The 22,039-nt window shown below is 40.4% G+C and overlaps 1 protein-coding gene across 2 annotated transcripts in view; it reads left to right on the top strand.

The window, feature by feature from the left end:
• The first annotated feature begins 383 nt into the window (after window positions 1-383).
• spred1 (sprouty related EVH1 domain containing 1) overlaps window positions 384-22,039 on the top strand; it is a 70,755-nt gene continuing 49,099 nt past the window's right edge. The window contains exon 1 of one of the 2 annotated variants that reach the window (XM_024437083.2): window positions 384-1,210. In XM_024437083.2, the coding sequence (XP_024292851.1) occupies window positions 1,179-1,210 (32 nt within the window). In that variant the 5' untranslated portion in view covers window positions 384-1,178. Of the gene's footprint in view, window positions 1,211-20,954; window positions 21,160-22,039 lie in introns of those variants that run through there. The other variant, XM_024437084.2, reaches the window with a different exon arrangement.

Genomic DNA, 22,039 nt, shown 5'->3' with positions numbered 1-22,039 from the left:
GAAGAATACAACTATAGCCTTCCTTCTCTGATATTTGAAATCATGAAGGGAATCTGATGTAATTCCACGTGCTGCACCATGTATTCGGCTCATACTGTATATCCAAACTATCTCCTCCATTTTAAAGCACTAGTCATCCAGAATTGAAAGTGCTTGTTTTTTTGTGATATTAAATGCTTGAAATGCAACGCAAGTGAACATAATCTACACTTGATATTGGCGGTGCTATCACACAGTCACACACACAATCCTTCCTACATATTATTTTCTATTTTGCGTGCTATCACACAGACGCTTCCCTTTTCTGTGTATCAATGCGTGATTGAAAGGAAACTTCGTTCGGGAAGTGCAGGGACTACTTTAGGTCAACTTTGGATATAAATAATCAATGTATATGCCAAATGACACAGGCATATTTGAACATGAAAACGAATGAAATATGTTTCGAGTAGATGTAAGCAATTGTATTGATAGTTGAGACCCCTTTGACATATATGTTTTTGCGGCCACGCGGAAGGATTTCATTCTCGAGCTGGGTCGACGCTTCCGCCCAGTTTTCCGATGTTCATTGCCCGAGTTGAAAATGGAATTCGATTAAAGCAGATGTCCAACAACTTCTTCGAGAAAAATTTACTCACCGTTTTTGCCTAATGTACTTCAATTTCTTCATTGAAATTAGTTTGTAGGCCTGTCTTTTCCCCCCAGTTGTGGAGGTTATAATTCAACGTACACCGACACATTGACGGATCAACGCTGCAGCGCTTTTCAAGTGTTGTCCTGGACCTGAAGTTGGCGAGGGAACGCTCGATAGCTAAACACGAATAACGTGCTAAATGTCGGGTTTATTTTGTAAAAAATGTAGCATCTGAACACATTGGATTTCGTGTTGGCGAAGAGGATGACGAAGCTGTGTATTTTATTCTGGTTGGATTTTACTTCCAGGGAAGATAAAATGAATCATCGGTTGTCATTCCTCCTGGCAATTTAGTTACAGCTAGCTAGGCTACTTGGTTTTCCGAAATAAAGCTCACTTATGCATTCACCACTGTAAGACCATTTACTTTTATCCAATATCTGGGTGTTTTATGCAAAAGAAAATGGTGATATTTGCGGTTTATTTCCCCGCCGTCACTGCGTCCTCGATGCTATTGCCAGGATTTGGATCCCCTTGAGGAAAGATGAGCGAAGATTCGACAAATCCAAACAACGAGTGAGTACATTTTACCCCACATTCTAGAATGCAACGATGTCCTTCATGTCTAATCTTCACTGCAATTATTTGCAGGATTCTAAATGACTACTCTGTTCCACTAGGATCATTGCTTCTACACATTGGTTCTACTCACGTTCATATTTAAATTGGATTACTATTGAAGTAATACAAAAGACAAACATCTATTTAGTTTGGTTTATTTTATATTATCACAACAATGTGTTTTGGGACTGGATTTAATAGAAATAGAGGCCTCTTATTATATTATGACAACGAGAGATACTATAGGTCATTTTGACAACTGTACAGAAAATGGTATACAGTCCACTTTCTAACAATAGCCTATTAATTAATGCAATATATGGTAGTTGTTTCATCAATATTGTCTTTGAAGAATACCTTTATGATTTGACTGCAATTGGATAATATCTGTTGCTATTTCAGACTAATAAATTACACGATGTAGTCACGCACAGTCACTGTGGCTAGATTATTTGTTTGTACATAGGATTTAAGACCCTATGCTTATCCGCTTTAAAATGATCTTGTCATAAGATTCAATATTATATACGATAGTGTTTTCTTAGCATTTGATAACAGGTTAACGCTAACTCCTCTACATGAACTAAGAGAGTATCATAAAATAGTAATGTGGTTTAAAAAAATATTCCCTCAATATTATAATTATTCAATGTTAATGTGGCTGTAAACTGGTTGCTGCAATGTCAGAATCCAGAAGTAGAAGACGCCATATTTTTTTCTCAATCACACTCATTTGCATATTACAATCTCATTCATATATATATATTTTTTAATGGACGTAATGCGTTCCAAATGCACTGGCCTGAACCCGGAAAGCAGTATTTATGTGATTGTGAACTTGAAATAGGGTCATTTGTGTACATTTAAATTATTTATCGCTGTAAATCCCTGTTGTTTTAATGGACTGATCGCTTGCGTGCGCTTGTTGACAGTCAGTGAGAAATATCTGGTCGGGAGGTGGTGCGGTCATGTGACCACTTCCATTCATAAAGTACCTGGGTGCCCATTCACAGTACGATGTGCAGTACAGTGTCTTGCAACGCATTGGCGATTACGCAAACATTTTATCTGCATTTGGAATCAACTTAATCCAGATGGCCATTAATTTAAAAACAAATAGATAATGCAAGGATGGTTCGCTCTTATTGCAGTCTTCCAATGCTCTCAAAAGAATGGCGTCCATATTTCTTATTCTACACGGTTGAAATGCGTTCATACGCTGACATTTCCACAGTTTTGTGCCCCAAGACGGCGATGTTCTCCATTCAATCTATCTGCCTAGCACACCTCGGGTTGATTGATATATTGCAGGGAGGCGTTGTCCTTGAACTTGGCATGTGTTTCATATTCAATATATTACATAAGCGAGGACCATGGTGTATGTGGTTCTGTGTGTTTGTTCTTCCTAGTGACAGCAGCAGCACAGCGCATAAGATGGCCAACATATGATCCAATGTATTTGGTAATTATTCATTGAAGGTTTTTTAAATGTATTTTTATTTATTTAACCTTTATTTAACCAGGTAGGCAAGTTGAGAACAAGTTCTCATTTACAATTGTGACCTGGCCAAGATAAAGCAAAGCAGTTCGACAGATACAACGACACAGAGTTACACATGGAGTAAAACAAACATACAGTCAATAATACAGTATAAACAAGTCTATATACAATGTGAGCAAATGAGGTGAGAAGGGAGGTAAAGGCAAAAAAGGCAATGGTGGCGAAGTAAATACAATATAGCAAGTAAAACACTGGAATGGTAGTTTTAAGGAAGACGGTAGGAACGGAACAGTAAGACCCACCTGATCCCTTTTTATGTTCATGCTGGCTGGAATTAGCCATCAGTCGAGCCCAACAATGGACTAAAGGAAAGGGATCGGGGAGGATACCTAGTCAGTTGTACAACTGAATGCATTCAACTGATATGTGTCTTCCGCATTTAACCCAACTCCTCTGAATCAGAGAGGTGTGGAGGGCTGCCTTAATCAACATCCACGTCTTTGGCGCCCGGTGAACAGTGGGTTAACTGCTCTGCTCAGGGGCAGAACGACAGATTTTTTTTACCTTGTCAGCTCAGGGATTCGATCCAGCAACCTTTTGGTTACTGACCCAATGCTCCTACCCGCCAGGAGCCTAATGTTATTCCTTATTGTCCATGGACCTTCCATGTTCTGTGTAGAGGCGAATTGGCTCTGGCAGTCAAAACGGCCAAATACTCCATCAAACCGAGTATCGATTTTCAATTGCGGTACTACTTTCATATATACAAAATAAAAACACATGCTAAATCTACACTTACTGTAAACTGTTTTACCTGCTTTTAACACAGTTGCAGCCGACAGTATTTTTCAGTGGCAACACGTTTGCGGCGCCTGTCTTTTGTTTACTCACAGGTGCCCACAGACACAGATAGCTAATTAGCACAGGTACACCTCTGTCTTATGTCTGTTTTCCGTGTGGGAACCCTAACTCTATATATTGTTTCCCATTGATGTCATCTGTTATGGATCTGATCAGTGTAGTCACACATCTTCCCACAAACTGACAGTCCAATTTTGTTATTTGTCCACATTTTCATATATTTTACAGTTTGTTTTCTATTAGTGGTGTTTTGTTTGAATTGAGAGGATGGGGAGAATTTTGGATGCAATCGCACCGTGAAAAGGAATTGCACAACACGACCCTGTGTTTTTGTATCAGGATGGGTGGGTGGATTTTAGGTTATAAGCATGTATACCTTACTGTTTCTCCTCACAGTAGCATTATAGTAAACCATGTCAATGTGTCGGACAGGGATCATCAACTGCATTCAGCCTCAGGACGATACATTTCTTTTTTCTTAAAGGATGTTCAGGGGGCCGGAACATAATTTTCAAATAATTTGTATACTGCAAATTGACAGCAAGAAGCCCAAACAGATATAACATTTGACTGAAACATAGTAATTTGTGGTTGAATAGGAAGATGTGCGCTACTCACTGACAACCTGCAAAGGCTCACTCGTACAGGTTATTAATCCCTAAAAGTCTAAACTGTTGGGGTTTAAGATGGTTATATCATTGTAGTTTGTAGTTATTTGATTTTCGATTTTCAGGACCCTTGTAGGTATAAATAATATATTTAACAATGTGTGGATATAATATTGAGTTTGGCCTTTACTACTGTTGCCCATAGAAACGCATTGAATAACTAATTCAGAAATGGCAGAACAGAGCATCAAAAAATGTTAAGTAAAAGGTTTTGAAGTGTGTGTCGTATATCTAGAAGATATAAGAACACTCAGGAAATATATATATATATATATATATATGCAACAATTTCAAAGATGTTGCCGAGTTACAGTTCATTAAAGGAAATAAATTCATTTAAATAAATTCATTAGGCCCTAATCTATGGATTTCACATGACTGTCCACCCACTGGGGACCTAGACCCATCCAATCAGAATGAGTTTTTTCCCACAAAAGGGCTTTATTACAGAGAAATACTCCTCAGTGCCAACCCTCCCCCTCAGACGATCCCGCAGGTGAAGAAGCTGGACATTGGGGTCCTTGACTGGCTTGGTCTGTGTTTGTGAGGCCGGTTGGACATACTGCCAAATTCTCTAAAACTACGTTGGACGCTTATGGTAGACAAATTTAATTCTCTGGCAACCGCTCTGGTGGACATTCCAGCAGTCATCATGACAATTGCACGCACCCTCAACTTGTTGTGGCCTTTTATTGATCCCAGCACAAGGTGCGCCTGTGTAATGATCATGCTGTTTAATTAGCTTCTTGATATGTCACATCTGTCAGGTGGATGGATTATCTTGACAAAGGAGAAATGCTCACTAACAGGGAGGTAAACAAATTTGTGAGAAATAAGCTTTTTGTGCGTATAGAACATTTCGGCTCATGAAACATGGGACCAACACTTTACATGTTACGTTTATATTTTTGTTCAGTGTATATATGTTTTAGACACATTTAACCCCCTTTTTTGGGTACAAAACTACTTCCATACTTAAAAAAAAAAAAAAAGTTAAATGGTACTGGGCTACCTTCAGTCCCGTGGGGGTCGTAGAGCAACATGGAAAACGCCATTGTGTTCGTGAGAGTCTCGTCTTTTACACCAAACCGTTCAGATGCTTTTTGTGAGAAGACTGATTTTCGGGATGTCTCCTTGGTCTGACAAACAGAGCTATAACTGGGGTGCGTCAATCGACTCTTAAGGATTAACTGCTTTTTTTTCTGAGTGTGAAATGCATACCACCGTGTTCAATATCCGGTCTGCATGTTGCATTGAAAAGAGGAAGGACTAGTTATAACGTGTGTTTGAAGAAGGTAGCCTAGTTATCCAAAAAACGCAACATTTAATCAAACATAGGGAAGGACATGAATCAGGGTGTGTCTAGCTGTCTTGGACTTGATTATATTTCTTTGCATCGGCTAATGGATCCTAATAAAATCAATGGCGACAGCTAGTCTTACTGGGGTCCAAGACATTACAGACAAGACTTTACAGTTTACGTACATTTAAAAACCTTAACATGTAGTGTGTGTTTGCTTTTATCAGTTGCACAGCCTTGTCAGTACATACACACAAAAAGTAGGTCACGTGTATGCCGTTGTGTCTCCTATAGATGTACAATAGCATTCATTCATATCCTTTTGAGGGAGTATCTAGGTCTATGTACTACTGTGCTGAACATTCATTCACTAAGTTATTTTCCTTTTTTTAACAATTGTAACAATTGTAACTCAACAAATAGGCCTACAGGCTATACACCTACAAACTGTAAATGTACTGTTAGCCAAAATATTTTACTAAGTTTAGCCATTTGATGTAATTTGTTTTATATCTGGTATTGGTAAAGTCATTGAATGATTAGGGTTAGTCTAATATTTTGATTGTTTAGTGTAGTTCGCCAGTCAAGTGATTCCTCAGTCTTTTTTTCTATCAGGGTGATTTATTTGACAGCTCAATGCTCAATTTGTCTGTCAATGTGGGTTGTTGTGATCTTATCACCTGGGGGTCTGTTCTGCCCCTCACTCTATTCCTCTTTCAGGCTTTCCAAAACGCATTCAACCCAAACAACTACTGATTTGAATGTGGGCATCTTGTCTTGACAACAGCGCATAGCTACTTCAACTGTTTGGCAAATAGTTTATGGTTGGAATTGCTCTGTGAAATAATGCTTATCTTTTTAGTCAAGTATTTAAGTTGCCGATACTATGTGTATTGCGATTCTCACAATTCTAGATGTATTGCGATTCGATACTGCGATTTTAATGCTATTGTATGTTGCAAACACATTTCTCACTAGAGAGCATGAGAACGAGTTTAGATCAGCCAGGGAAATAAAAGTCCTGAAAATATGTTTTCTCACTATTTAAAAAGAGCATGGATAATTAAGCTATAGGATGAAAAAAACAGAAGTTTTGGCGCAGCCGACTAGTGCCAGCTAACGCTACCTACAGTAGCAAAAACAGTATAATGTCATCACAAAATAATATTGCGATATGTAACTACATTTTTGGGATAGCCTACGTAACACCACCTTTAGTTCTATAGCCATGGTGTATGAGCCTAATATCCATTGGTGTGTAGTGGTCAGGCTCAGTAGAGGTTCTCAGTTGTTTGTAGTTTTGCTTCTGTAATGTTTTTAGGAAGTAGCCTTTTTGAATGCTTTTGGCCACTGCCCTGTATTGACTGAATTGGAACTTGTCTCTGTAAACAATGTCGAAAGGAAGTTTTGGTCTTACGTAAAGACTTGACTTTGGATTCAGTCAGAGCTAATTGTTATTTTGTAACTATGTCAGCTGGCTGTCCTAGTAGATTGTCAAACGATCACTGATACTAGCTAGGGCTGCACAACATGAGCAAAAAAATCGAATTGTGATTTTTTTTTTGTACCATTATATTACGTTTTTACTTGCGATTTATAGATCGGAACACTTGGGTAAACTGATGGAGTGATAAATAAAATGATCATTCTAATTTTATGGTTAGAATACAGTGGACACTTGGAATGTAGGTTTGTTTGGCGTGACAACGAATGTAAAAGTAAGGGAGGAGATGTTTGTGACTGAATCAAAGTGTTGGTCAGTGTTTCCCATGGGACCCTAATTAGGTTTAAATAAATTATTTAAATGCATTTTAAATAGTGCATTCATATTTTTCTCTCTGATTTAAGAACAAGCTGTTTCACAAACAGTGCTGATATACTTCCACTGGTACTGGCCTGTATTAAAGCAAAGGTTTGCTAGCAATATTTGCCCTAGCTCAGTGGATTGAGTTAGCTTGTTAGCTCCTAATGCTAATTGCTAGCTAACTCTTTTTAGGCACATTTAGAGCTTAAGAGCGACTAACTAGCATTTTGCAGAGAGCAAGTTACAAAAACGAATCGTATAATATAGAAAACGTGGATTTGTATTCACAAGCAAAGTGGAAAGCTGCGTCGTTCTGTTGACTGCATGCTGTTTGGTCCATGCATGCGGTCATCCCCCTCTTCAAAGGGGGAGACACTCTAGATCCAAACTGTTAGACTTATATCCATCCTGCCCTGCCTTTCTAAAGTCTTCGAAAGCCAGGTGAACCAACAGATCATCGACCATCTCGAATCCCACCATACCTTCTCCGCTATGCAATCTGGTTTCCGAGCTGGTCATGGGTGCATCGCAGCCACGCTCAAGATCCTAAACGATATCATAACTACTATTAATAAAAAAAACAGTACTGTGCAGCAGTCTTCATCGACCTGGCCAAGGCTTTCGACTCTGTCAATCACCGTATTCTTATCGGCAGACTCAACAGCCTTGGTTTCTCTAATGACTGCCTCGCCTGGTTCAGTAACTACTTCTCAGATTTCAGTGTGTCAAATCAGAGGGCCTATTGTCTGGACCTCTGGTTGTCTCTATGGGGGTGCCACAGGGTTCAATTCTTGGGCCAACCCTTTTCTTTGTATATATCAATAATGTCGCTCTTGCTGCGGGTGATTCTTTGATCCACCTCTATGCAGGCGACGCCATTCTGTATACATCTGTCCCTTCTTTGGACACTGCTAACAAACCTCCAAACAAACTTCAACTCCATACAACACTCCTTCCATGGCCTACAACTGCTCTTAAACGCTAGTAAAACTAAGTGCATGCTCTTCAACCGATCGCTGCCTGCACCCGCCTGCCTAGCATCACTACTCTGGACGGTTCTGACTAAGAATATGTGGACAACTATAAATACCTAGGTGTCTGGCTAGACTGTAAACTCTCCTTCCAGACTCACACTAAGCATCTCCAATCCAAAGTTAAATCTAGAATCGGCTTCCTATTTCGCAACAAAGCCTCCTTCACTCATGCTGCCAAACATACCCCCGTAAAACTGACTATTCTGCCGATCCTTGACTTCGTCGATGTCATTTACAAAATAGCCTCCACTCTACTCAGCAAATTGGATACAGTCTATCATAGTGCCATCCGTTTTGTCACCAAAGCCCCATATACTACCCACAATTGTGACCTGTATGCTCTCGTTGGCTGGTCCTCTCTACATATTCGTCGCCAAACCCACTGGCTCCAGATCTATAATTCTTTGCTAGGTAAAGCTCCGTCTTATCTAAGTTCACTGGTCACCATAGCAACACCCACCCGTAGCACGCGCTCCAGCAGGTATATTTCACTGGTCATCCCCAAAGGCAACACCTGCTTTGGCCGCCTTTCCTTCCAGTTCTCTGCTGCCAATGACTGGAATGAATTGCAATAATCACTGAAGTTGGAGACTTATATCTCCCTCACTAACTTCAAGCGTCGGCTGTCAGAGCAGCTTACCGATTGCTGCAGCTGTACACGGCCCATCTGTAAATATCCTATCCAACCAACTGCATACCTTATCCCCATATTTTTTTTTTCTGCTCTTTTGCTCACCAATATTTATACCCGTATTTATACTTACACATCCTCATCTGCACATCTATCACTCCAGTGTTAATTGCTAAAATGAAATTACTTCACCACTATGGCCTATTTATTGCCGTACCTCCTTACTTCATTTGCACACACTATACAGATTTTCTATTGTGTTATTGGCTGTACGTTTGTTTATCCCATGTGTAACTCTGTGTTGTTTTTGTCGCACTGCTTTGCTTTATCTTGACCAGGTCGCAGTTGTAAATGAGAACTTGTTCTCAAATGGCCTACCTGGTTAAATAAAGGTGAAATAAAATAAAAATGCAAAGAGAATGTTGCGCACTAGGATCTGTCTGCTTGAGTGGCGGAGATTGGTGTGTGTGTAGGACTGGGAAGCGGACAAATAGAAGACGTACTCTGTCAACTCAAGGAATAAATCAATAGTAAAAAACAAACAACAAACAGGCTTTACAGACGGCCTAGTGGCATTTTGAAACTGTCACTGCCTCTTGCGATATGGATATTGCGCATGTCAATAGATCATTTAGATAAAAAATGTATTAACCGTGCAGCCGTAAAACTAGCTCACACTTACAGTTGAAGTCGGAAGTATACATACACTTAGGTTGGAGTCAATAAAACTAGTTTTTCAACCACTCCACAAATTTCTTGTTAACTTCTTCGGGCTAGGGGGCAGTATTCGGAAGTTTGGATGAATGGGTGCCCAAAGTAAACTGCCTGTTACTCAGGCCCAGAAGCTAGGATATGCATATAATTAGTATTGGATAGAAAACACTCTAAAGGTTCCAAAACTTTTAAAATAATGTCTGTGAGTATAACAGAACTGATATCACTAAGCCCTGACCTCAATCCTATAGAAAATTTGTGGGCAGAACTGAAAAAGTTTGTGCGAGCAAGGAGGCCTACAAACCTGACTCAGTTACACCAGCTCTGTCAGGAGGAATGGGCCAAAATTCACCCAACTTGTTGTGGAAGGATACCCAAAACTTTTGACCCAAGTTAAACCATTTGAAGGCAATGCTACCAAATACTAATTAAGTGTATGTTAATGGCTGACCCACTGGGAATGTGATGAAAGAAATTAAAGCTGAAATAAATCATTCTCTCTACATTTATTCTGACATTTCACATTCTTAAAATAAAGTGGTTATCCTAGCTGACCGAAGACAGGGAATTTTTACTAGGATTAAATGTCAGGAATTGTGAATAACTGAGTTTAAATGTATTTGGCTAAGGTGTATGTAAACTTCCGACTTAAACTATCTCAAGATCTCTTTTGTCAAACGTCGAACATTTTTGTCAGTCTTTCCTGCCACAATATCATCCTTCGTTCTTTACCAATTCTTAACATATGGTAATTAGTTATGGAGGATGAGCAGTTTCATAATCTGAAATGAACCCATGTACAGGCTATTTATGATTTAGTTTGTTTGTTCTTTTAGAGGGTGTTGAATTGTTTGCATGATTAATGACAATCCTCTAACTCTCTGGCAAATGGGATGGTTTGTTACTGACCATGTGTAACTGAGCAGGCCCTGTACAGTATAAATGTTGTCAGGTTTGGCTGTTCTCTTCCCATGGCCAGAGTTATAATGCAGTATATTTTAAACCTGAGCCACTTCCCTCTTGTAATTCTCATTTCCTCTTAAAAGTATTTTAGCAGCAGACCTATTACTAAACTTGTAAATGTCTCCCAGTGTATTTGGAGGATTTTTCATTTCTTAAAGCACAGTATTCCTTCAAATAAAATTGTGCAGTGAAATATGTTTTAGCCTATTTAGTTGGTCACAACATTGAAGACAAATTATAGGTAACACATGAAATGCCCATTTTGCCTTTGAAAATGCTACTGATTAGGCTATGTTGTGTCGTAGACTAAAAAATCCTCCATTTTTTTTTGTTAGGCCTAGATCGGGAATATTCAACTAGCGTTCTGCTGGCCAGATCTGGGCTGTTATTAATTTAGACTGGCCCTTAAATCAATTGTGAACATTAATAAAATATCTGCAAAAAATCCCGCCAAAATCTTATGTTCAGTGCCAAAATGACACTTTCCTGGAATTTGGCATTGGATGATTTGACTTATCATTGTGTTAATATTGAGGCGCTTAGTTCCCAGATTTTTAAGAAGCTTTTAATAGTCAAAATGGTGAATGAGGGTTGCACCTTTTCAATTAGCAAATTTTTTTGTTTGCGCCTCGATTTTTGTTGGTTGAGTGCCCTCCACTTCTTTCGTAATTACTTGTAGCAATATTTAAGTGCTTTATTGGTGTGTGTGTGTGCATTGCTTTTTTTATACAGTTATTCCAAAGAATAATCGAATGTGGAAAATGTCCCCCCCTGCCATTAACCTTAACCTGCCCCTGCCTTTAATCTTTTCTTTTTTTTGTTCTTTTTTTTGTCCATCTGTCCCGTAAGAATATAGTTGAATATCCCTGGCCTACATTGTTACGTCTTTTTTCAAGGAGCCCGTCTCTCTTTAATTTGCCCTGGCCATATCTCATTGCTTCTAAGAATTGATTTGAGCAGTATAATGTCTGAATTGTACATATTGTTTTCAGTTGTACTGCTGCATGAAGGCAAAGCCTTGTTGGATGGTGCTGCAGCTGGGTTACGACGGTTCTTTCCTGCGAGGCCACAGACCTAAATCCCTGTCTTTGAGTTACCAATCTCTTTGAAACAGGAAGGGGTTGGGGCCTGTGTTCGTGTTTGTGCTCAACTATGTATGTAAGTGTGTTTGTGTCTATAAAAGATAAGTAGGTATAGGCTAGATGAGGGGATTTTAGCAAACACATCATCATCTTATAAAATGAATCTTTTATGAACCAAACTCTTAACAGGGTATGTAGCCTATTAAAGGAAACGTTGACCCAAAATTCAGAAACTCCCAAGTGATTCCATACATTGAAACTAGTTTGCCCTCTCACCCTCTCTCTCTCTGTAGCGCTGTCATGAAACAGCTGCAAAAACGGGTCACGTGACTGGTGACGTTGATGGATGCCGTCCTCGCTCTGCTCCATTGCCAGGGAATCCATGATTCAGAAATCTGCCAAGCGTGGACATTTGGTTTTTATTGAAAGCATATGGCCGAATTAGCTATTTTGAGCAAAGTAGGATCCGTTTTGAGTCAGGAAATGTGTACTCTTCCACCTAAAACATTTGCGATTACAGCAGCGAAGATGGTTAACAACTGCGCATGTGGGGGAATCCCTGCTACATAGAAACTGCACGTTATGCCGTTATTCATAGATGCTAGGTTTAACTTTACACATTATTTTACAGTAAACAACAACCTACAAATATATCTGGTGACAAATTCAAGAGTCATGAAGAAAACAATGGGAGGGGAGCCCATTGTGTCCTCAAACATATTTATTTGAGCCGGAGTATTGAAACAAAGATTTGTGGAAAATGAAGCTTTGGATGGCCCACCGCAGCAGTAGCTAATAAAGGCCTTCAGGGGTCCAAAATGGACCTGGGGCTTTTCAACCTGTACCCGATATGCATAAATACATTTTGTTTTAAAATAGGGACCCGTTCTGAACAGATCCGAGGACAACTAGACCCAATCCGAGTGAAGGGAAACGGCAGAAAATAATCTATTTTTGAATCTGCTTTATTAACCGTAGCTGATAAAGGGAGAGGTAGAGAGAAGTCCCGGATAACGTCTGAGGTATTTTGGTAGCTGGATAACACCCCCAACCCATCACCAGGATCAACACAGACTAGATTGGTGGTGCAGTTGTGGCAATTGCACTCCAATGCCACGAAGGAGGAATGTTTTTGCTGCAGATAATTTGAGTATGTGACTACAGTTCTTACAGAAATGGAAGAATGTAATGATGAGCAGTTTTACATAAATCTGTAATACAAAAATTCATTGAAGATGCACCCCTCTTCTAGCTAGGCCAAATGGACACTTATCTAACAAGTAAGTTGCTAAACTTTACTTTATTCGCTTATCATAAACATCTATGAACTAGTTATTTTAGTTGGTTTATGCTTTCACATTAGCCCAAAACACTATATAGCCTATGTTTATATATCACAATGTTTTGAGGATATTCTATTCTGCATTGTTAGGTGACAACATGTCTATTGTCTCTCAACTATCTATGGCTGTGGTGGTTCGGAAATGTTGTCAGCCGGTTAGTGTCATGCAAAAGACGGTCTCATGGTAATTGACCGTTAGTTAATATAAACACATTTAGTAAAATATCTCGAGGCCTGCTGATGCTGTATGCGTCATCTGTAAGCACTAATAGCGAATTGAATCTGCACGTCCATTTTTCAATGATGCCAGGAGGCTACTTTGGTTTCATAGCAGAGCATGCGCTTGATATAAGCAGCTGAAAAATAAATATAAGAACACTTATTTTACTCCACCCATCAACCACTGTTTGAGGAGCATTCTCTCGCTGAGTGACCGGTGATATTATGCCCAACCTATGTATGCCATGGGCTCTCCAACCCTGTTCCTGCAGCTGCCTAGTGCTTAATTTGCGAAACCAAGTGAAATCTGTCCGGGAACATCGATAGTAAAAGGTTTTTGCAATGAAACATATTTCACTAAACTGTTTCTGGAGCTGACAGCCCCTCTGCCAGCTCCAGAAAAGAATAAAGGATGTGCTACCCAATTTAATTATGAAAATGTAAAACCTTCCCTATTGCTAGGCTTTTCAAAATCTTCCTGCACAACCAACTTCATTGCCTAGGGCTGCTGTACATTTTCTCCCAGACTCGTGGATAGACATTTTGGAGCATAGCATAAGGTAACCAGTCCATACTCAAGGCGATTATTGAGAAACTGTGAAATCTAGTGCCTATTTTCCTTAGTTTCCTGTATAAAGTGCAGCCAGGGACTGAACATCAGCTTGCAAGCTCCATATAAGGGCATATTGCGATGTTTCTACATGGCAGGGTCTCCCCTACAAGGGTAACAGCTGTGCATGTGCACCCATCTCTGCTGCTGTGCTAGTGGGATACAGAAAATAATGATATAAAATAATCACAAGTTTTATGTGGAATAGACCCTCCCTTTCCTGATTTACAAAGGAAAAAATATGCCATGTCGCGGACACCAATGTCTTGCTCCCGGACAAGAGAAACACATTTTTCTCCCACTTTGAGGATAACACAGTGCCACCGACGTAAGACAGTTATGTGTGTTAACCCTTGCAAGGTTGCCGGCCCAGACAATGCAGGCGTGGCTTCAGGAAGAGTCTCTGAATGTCCTTGAGTGGCCCAGCCAGAGCCTGGATTTGAACCTGATCGAACATCTCTGGAGAGACCTGAAGTACTGAGTAAGGGGTCTGAATACTTATGTACATTTCTATAAGCCTATTTTTTTCTTTGTCCATTATGTGGTATTGTGTGTAGATTGAGGATAAAAAATAAAGCAAGTTAATCAATTTTAGAACAAGGCTGTAACGTAACAAAATGTGGAAAAAGTCCAGGGGTCTGAATACTTTTTGAATGCACTAATGCATGCATACATACTCATTCACTCACTCACTCACTCACTCACTCACTCACTCACTCACTCACTCACTCACTCACATACTGCGACATTGTTCATCCTAATATTTATATATTTCTTAATTCCATTATTTTACTTTTAGATTTGTGTGTATTGTTGTGAATTGTTCAATAGTATTGCACTAGGAACACAAGCATTTCTCTACACACATAATAACATCTAAATATGTGTATGTGACCATTAAAATCGTATTTTGATTTTAGACCGATAGTACTTACGACAAAAGAAAGATAATTCGGCCATACATTTTCAATAAAACAGAATTTGTCTACAATTTTACATCAGCAGATGTCACAAAATGCTATACCGAAACTAAGCCCAAAAGCCCCAAACAGCAAGCAATGCAGATGTAGAAGCATGGTGGCTAGGAAAAACTCCCTAGATAGACAGGAATCTAGGAAGAAACCTAGAGGGGAACCAGGCTCTGCGGGGTGGCCAGTCATCTTCTGGCTGTGCTGGGTGGAGATTATAAGTGTACATGTTCAATCTAGCCTTAAATTGCCATCTTGAAGAACAAACATTAATAGATGACCAGCAGGGTCAAATAATAATCAGTGGTTGTAGATGGTGCAACAGGTCAGTACCCCAGGAGTAAATTTCAGTTGGCTTTTCAGTGGCGACGCATTCAGAGGTCGAGACAGCAGGTGCGAGGGAGAGAGATTCGAAAACAGCAGGTTCGGGACAAGGTAGCACGTCTGGTGAACAGGTCAGGGTTCTCTAGTCACAGGCAGAACAGTTGAAACCGGAGCAGCAGCACGACCAGGTGGACTGGGCCAGGAGGAGTCATCAGGCCAGCTAGTCCTGAGGCATGATCTGGGATAGGAGGGAGAAGGGGAATTAGAGGGAGCATACTTAAGTTTACACAGGACACCAGATACGACAGGAGAATTAAACCATATGTAAGACTGACCCTAGCTCCCTGGCACATAGACTATTGCAGCATAGATACTGGAGACAGACCGAGGTGAGTCGGGGGACACTGTGGCCCCGTCTGACAATACTTCCGGACAGGGCCTACCAGGCAGGATCTAACCCCACCCACTTTGCCAAAGCCCAGCCCTCACACAACTGGAGGGGTATCAACCGACCACCAACTTACTACCCTTAGACAAAGCTGAGTATAGCCCACGAAGATCTCCTTCACTGCAAGAGCCTGAGGGGGCGCAAAACCGGACAGGAAGATCACGTCTGTGACTCAAACCACTCAAGTGATGCACCCCTCCTAGGGACAGCATGGAAGAGCATTAGTAAGCCAGTGACTTAGCCCCCGTCAGAGGCAGAGAATCACAGTGGAGAGCCGTCCAGGCAGAGACCGCAAGGGCAGTTTGTCCCTCTAGTGCCTTTCATCTTCGCACCCCTGAGCCAGACTACACTCTATTGTAGGACCTACTGAAGATGAGACTTCAGTAAAGACTTAAGGTTGAGACCGAGTCTGCCTCTCTCACATGGATAGACAGATCATTTCATCAAAATTGAGATCTATAGGAGAAAGCCCTGCCTCCAGCTGTTTGCTTAGAAATTCTAGGGACAAGGAGGCCTGTGTCTTGTGAGCGTAGTGTAGGTATGTACGGCAGGACCAAATCGGAGAGATGGGTAGGAGCAATCCCATGTAATGCTTTGTAGGTTAGCGGTAAAACCTTGAAATCAGACCTAGCCTTAACAGGAAGCCAACGTAGAGAGGCTAGCAGTGGAGTAATATGATCACATTTTTTTGGTTCTAGTCAGGATTCTAGCAGCCTTGTTTAGGACTAACTGAAGTTGATTTAGTGCTTTTATCCAGGTTGCCGGAGAGTAGAGTATAATCTAGAAGTGACAAAAGCATGGATTAGCTTTTCTGCATCCATTTATTTTACAAAAATATTCAGATTATGCAATGTTACAAAAATGGAAAAAAGCTGTCCTTGAAATTATTCTTGATACTGTATGTTGGTCAAAAGAGATCAGGGTCCAGAGTAACGCAGAGGTCCTTCGCAGTTTTATTTGAGACGACTGTACAACCAAGATTAGTTGTCAGATCCAACACCAGATCTCTTTGTTTCTTGGGACTTGGAACTAGCATCTCTGTTTTGTCTGAGTTTAAAACACTTGCCGAACTCCACTTCCGTTAAACATTTAGATCCATAATTTATTTGTATTTTTTAATTTTTAACCTTTATTTTACTAGGCAAGTCAGTTAAGAACAAATTCTTATTCTTATTTTCAATGACGGCCTGTTCAGGGGCAGAATGACAGATTTGTACCTTGTCAGCTCGGGGAATTGAACTGCAATTTACAACGCTCTAACCACTAGGCTACCCTGCCGCCCCAATATTTATCCCACGGGACAAAACTAGATCCAGGGTATGACTGTGGCAATGAATAGGTCCGGAGACATGTTGGACAAAACCCACTGAGTCAATGATGGCTCCGAAAGCCTTTTGGAGTGGGTCTGTGGACTTTTCCAAGTGAATATTAAAGTCACTAAAAATGTGAATATCTGCCATGACTACAAGGTCCTCAAAAAGAACGGAGGACCAAGGCACTCTTCATATATTTCATCAAAATGCCTTTATTTGTATTAGAGGTCGACCGATTTAATCGGAATGGCCGATTTAATTAGGGACGATTTTAAGTTTTCATAACAATTGGAAATCTGTATTTTTGGGCGCCGATTTTAAAAAAATATAATAATAATATATATTTTTAACACCTTTTATTTAATCTTTATTTAACTAGGCAAGTCAGTTAAAAACACATTCTTATTTTCAATGACGGCCTAGAAACAGTGGGTTAACTGCCTTGTTCAGGGGCAGAATGACAGATTTTCACCTTGTCAGCTCGGAGGAACCAATCTTGCAACCTTAACTAGTCCAACGCAATAACGACCTGCCTCTTTCTCGTTGCACTCCACAAGGAGGCTGCCTGTTATGCAAATGCAGTAAGCCAAGGTAAGTTGCTAGCTAGCATTAAACTTATTTTATAAAAAATAATCAATCATAATCACTAGTTAACTACACATGGTTGATGATATTACTAGATATTATCTAGCGTGTCCTGCGTTGCATATAATCTGACTGAGCATACAAGTATCTGACTGAGCGGTGGTAGGCAGAAGCAGGCGCGTAAACATTCATTCAAACAGCACTTTCGTGCGTTTTGCCAGCAGCTCTTTGTTGTGCGTCAAGCATTGCGCTGTTTATGAAATCAAGCCTATCAACTCCCGAGATGAGGCTGGTGTAACCGAAGTGAAATGGCTGGCTAGTTAGCACGCGCTAATTGTCGTTGTGTTACTGGTTCGAGCCCAGGGAGGAGCGAGGAGAGGGACGGAAGATATACTGTTACACTGGCAACACTAAAGTCCCTATAAGAACATCCAATAGTCAAAGGTTAATGAAATACAAATGGTATAGAGGGAAATAGTCCTATAATTCCTATAATAACTACAACCTAAAACTTCTTACCTGGGAATATTGATGACTCATGTTAAAAGGAACCACCAGCTTTCATATGTTCTCGTGTTCTGAGCAAGGAACTGAAACGTTAGCTTTCTTACATGGAACATATTGTACTTTTACTTCTCCAACACTTTTTGTTTTTGCATTATTTAAACCAAATTGAACATGTTTCATTTATTTACTTGAGGCTAAATTGATTTTATTGATGTATTAAGTTAAAATAAGTGTTCATTCAGTAATGTTGTAATTGTCATTATTACAAATAAAAAGAATTGTCCGATTTAACCGGTATCGGCTTTTATGGTCCTCCAATAATCGGCATCGGTGTTGAAAAATCATTATCGGTCGACCTCTAATTTGTATTGCATGTTTAATGGAAACAAAGATTTAAAAATCTGGCGCATTTTGGCTGCATGGCCTTTGTCAGGGAGTACAAAGATGTGATAATACAATGTCCTCTTTTGAAGAGGGAGTGGTTACATAATTGATTGGACAATTCCTAGTCAGCAATACTATACACATTCAAAAGTGAAATACTGTAGATGAGTTGCATTTTTATAACATGAGGCTAGAAGAATCAGAACCCATAGAAAGGTAGTTCTAACCTTGAATATTTACTCCTGAGGTACTGACCTGTTGCACCCTCGACAACGACTGAGATTATTATTATTTGACCCTGCTGGTCATCTATGAACATTTGAACATCTTGGCCATGTTCTGTTATAATCTCCACCCGGCACAGCCAGAAGAGAACTGGCCACCCCTCATAGCCTGGTTCCTCTCTAGGTTTCTTCTTAGGTTCTGGCCTTTCTAGGGAGTTTTTCCTAGCAACCGTGCTTCTACATCTGCATTGCTCGCTGTTTGGGGTTTTAGGCTGGGTTTGAGATATCAGCTGATGTAAGAAGGGCTTTATAAATTAGATTTGAATATGACTGGGCAAAGTGCTAAGAATAGGGGTGCCATCTATTTTATTGTACACTAGAACACAGCAAACGTGGACCACAACTGTCTAAACATAGCTGAGGGCAATAGAGCAAAAAGTCCACTAGATGACCACAAATGGACCTCTCGCGACCCTACAGGAAAAGTGAGAAATCCATATCTTCATTTAAACCAGGGTATTTAGTGGCCTGTAGTTTGTAAATCTCAACTTTCCCTTTGGTTTAGCTGTTTTAAGATGGTCCCCATTTCTAATTGAGGCCGGAACATGATCAATACCCATAGCTTGTAGGGAGGCAGGGTTGCCTTGTTGTAAGGACAATTCCAATAGGAATTCAGGGAACTCGGTGAGGAACGCTGTATACGGCCCAGGAGGCCTGGAAACAGTAGCTATAAAAAGTGATTGAGTAGGCTGCATAGATTTCATGACTAGAAGTTCAAATTATAAATTAAAATTTGCTATCATAAATGTTAGCAACACCTCCGCCTTTGCGGGATGCACGGGGGATATGGTCACTAGTGTAACCAGGAGGAGAGGCCTCATTTAACATGGTAAATTCATCAGGCTTGGGCCATGTTTGTCAGGCCAATCACATCAAGATTATGATCAGTGGTTAGTTCATTGACTATGACTGCTTGGAAGTGAGGGATTTAACATTAAGTAGCCCTCTTTTATGATGAGATATCACAATCTCTTTCAATAATGACAGGAATGGACGAGGTCTTTATTCCAGTGAGAATTGGCCCTCCCAGAAAGAGGGCCAATTATCTACAACTTCTATATTTTGGGAGGGGCAGAAAACAGTTTTCAACCAGTGGTTGAGTTGTGAGACTCTGCTGTAGAGCTCATCACTCCCGCTAACTGGGAGGGGACCAGAGACAATTACTCAATGCCGACATCTTTCTAGCTGATTTACATGCTGAGGCTATGTTGCGCTTGGTGACCTCTGACTGTTTCATCCTAACATTGTTGGTGCCAACGTGGATAACAATATCCCTATACTCCCTATACTCTCTACACTCGCCAGTTTTAGCCTTAGCCAGCACCATCTTCAGATTAGCCTTAACGTCGGTAGCCCTGCCCCCTGGTAGTGTATGATAGCTGGATGCTTCTTTTTAAGTCCAATATTGCGGGTAATGGAGTCACCAATGAATAGGATTTTCAATTTGTCCAAGCTAATGGTGGGAGGCTTCGGCTGGTCAGACCCCGTAACGGGAGGAGGAGAGACCCGAGAAGGCTCGGCCTCTGACTCCGACTTGTTGCTTAATTGAGAGAGCCGGATGAAAGTTTCTGTCGGCTGAATGAGCGACACAGGTTGAGCATGCTGACAGCATTTCTTTCCCGAAGACTTGAGGAAAATTGTCCGACTGCGGGGACTGTGCGGGGGGATTTAAACTACTACCTGTACTTACAGATGCTGTTTCATCCTTTCCTGCACTTACATTTCCCTTGCCTAACAATTGCATCTGAAGCTGTGCTTGCAACATGGCTATCCTCACCATAAGGTGATAGTTCTCCTGTATATTATGAGTACAGTGACTGCAATTGGATGGCATCGTGTTAATGTTACTACCTAGCTTTTTTGGCTGGTGGAGGTTTTGTAGAACCATGTCCAGATAAAGCGTCTGGGGTGATAAAAGTTGAATGTATAAATTAGAGCAATGAAAAAACTAAGACCATTGGTAAATGTATTAAAAGTAAAATTAGAAAAGTTTGGCAGTTAGCCAAGTAGCAACAAACAGCACAGAGACAAGTCCGGAAGTTGAGGGTGGAGTGAATGGCTGGCACAGTCAGGATTACAGGGATAGTTTACAACCTAGATAGTTTAAATGCTAAATTTCTGTGATTTTTTTTTTTTACAGCCATGGTGGATGGTTGATGGCTTCTTTACAGCATGGTGGATTCCTTGTAATGATGGCTTCTTCTCAGCCTTGTCCTGGTACTCTTTCCCAACAGTCCCCAGTCTTGACTTTCAGACTAACTATGACGATTAGAAGCAGGGTCTCCAGAGACTACTTTCACATCAAAGCTGCCCCGGAGACGCCGCAGCAGTCCAAATTTGCGGTTCCTCTTTTTTTGTAATGGTGAGTGCAAGGTTTTAATTTTCCAAATGCTTGCGGTTCGAATTAAGATCATCTCAATATGTGGGGCTTTGATTGATGTTTGACAAATAGTTTTGGGGCTTTTGATACACATGTGGGATTATTTTTTGATTTATTACACTACCCTGGCGCTGCGGTACCCAGAACATTGTTGTTGGGGTTACAGTTCCAATCCTGCAATGAAAGGTTGGTTAGCGTCGGCGCAAGGCATAAATTCAATGTTACAAAAAAACGTTGCCTGTGTAGCTTAACATGACGCTCTAGTTTATTTTTTAATTCTTTAGCTGTTTTTCTGTGATTAGGCGTAAACAAAGGGTGGCCTTCAACCACTCTTTCCTTGTTATTCTTCTAGCCTATTTATACTCCCCTTGATGGGTAGATTTGCTCTTGTGCGGAAGGCACGTTGCATTTTTCTGTCTCTGCTAAGCAGTGTTGTAGTGACGGAGATGAGTCACCACTAGCACCAGGCTGAGGTAGCTAGCTACCATGTTGAGAGAATATGTGGCTAGAATACCTCTTTCATTATCCCTTTTTTTAGGATAGCTAGGCTCATTGCTAACTAACCTGATACTTGCTGTACATAGATGTGTGTGGGCCTATTTGATATTAACGCTAAATAGAACCCTTAGTTTAGAAGGTCATGGTGGAATTCAGTCATTTGTCCAACATCTAAAGGATTGTGTTCGTCTTTTGTTTTGGGTCTGAATGCCTGTTGTGTAGCCTATTTGTAAACAAAATGTAAACAGTAGGCTAGATTTGTCTTTTGGAAGCATAAAGATGTGTGATATATATTTGTCCTTTAACGGTTGCTTGGCTTGTGTGGAAGAAGGTAGACGATTCAGCCACAAAAAAATAATTAGTC

This window comes from Oncorhynchus tshawytscha, linkage group LG11, assembly GCF_018296145.1.
Source record: "Oncorhynchus tshawytscha isolate Ot180627B linkage group LG11, Otsh_v2.0, whole genome shotgun sequence".
Classification (NCBI taxonomy): domain Eukaryota; kingdom Metazoa; phylum Chordata; class Actinopteri; order Salmoniformes; family Salmonidae; genus Oncorhynchus; species Oncorhynchus tshawytscha.
Note: the sequence above shows the minus strand (reverse complement) of the source record. Positions and strands in the feature narration are given on the sequence as shown.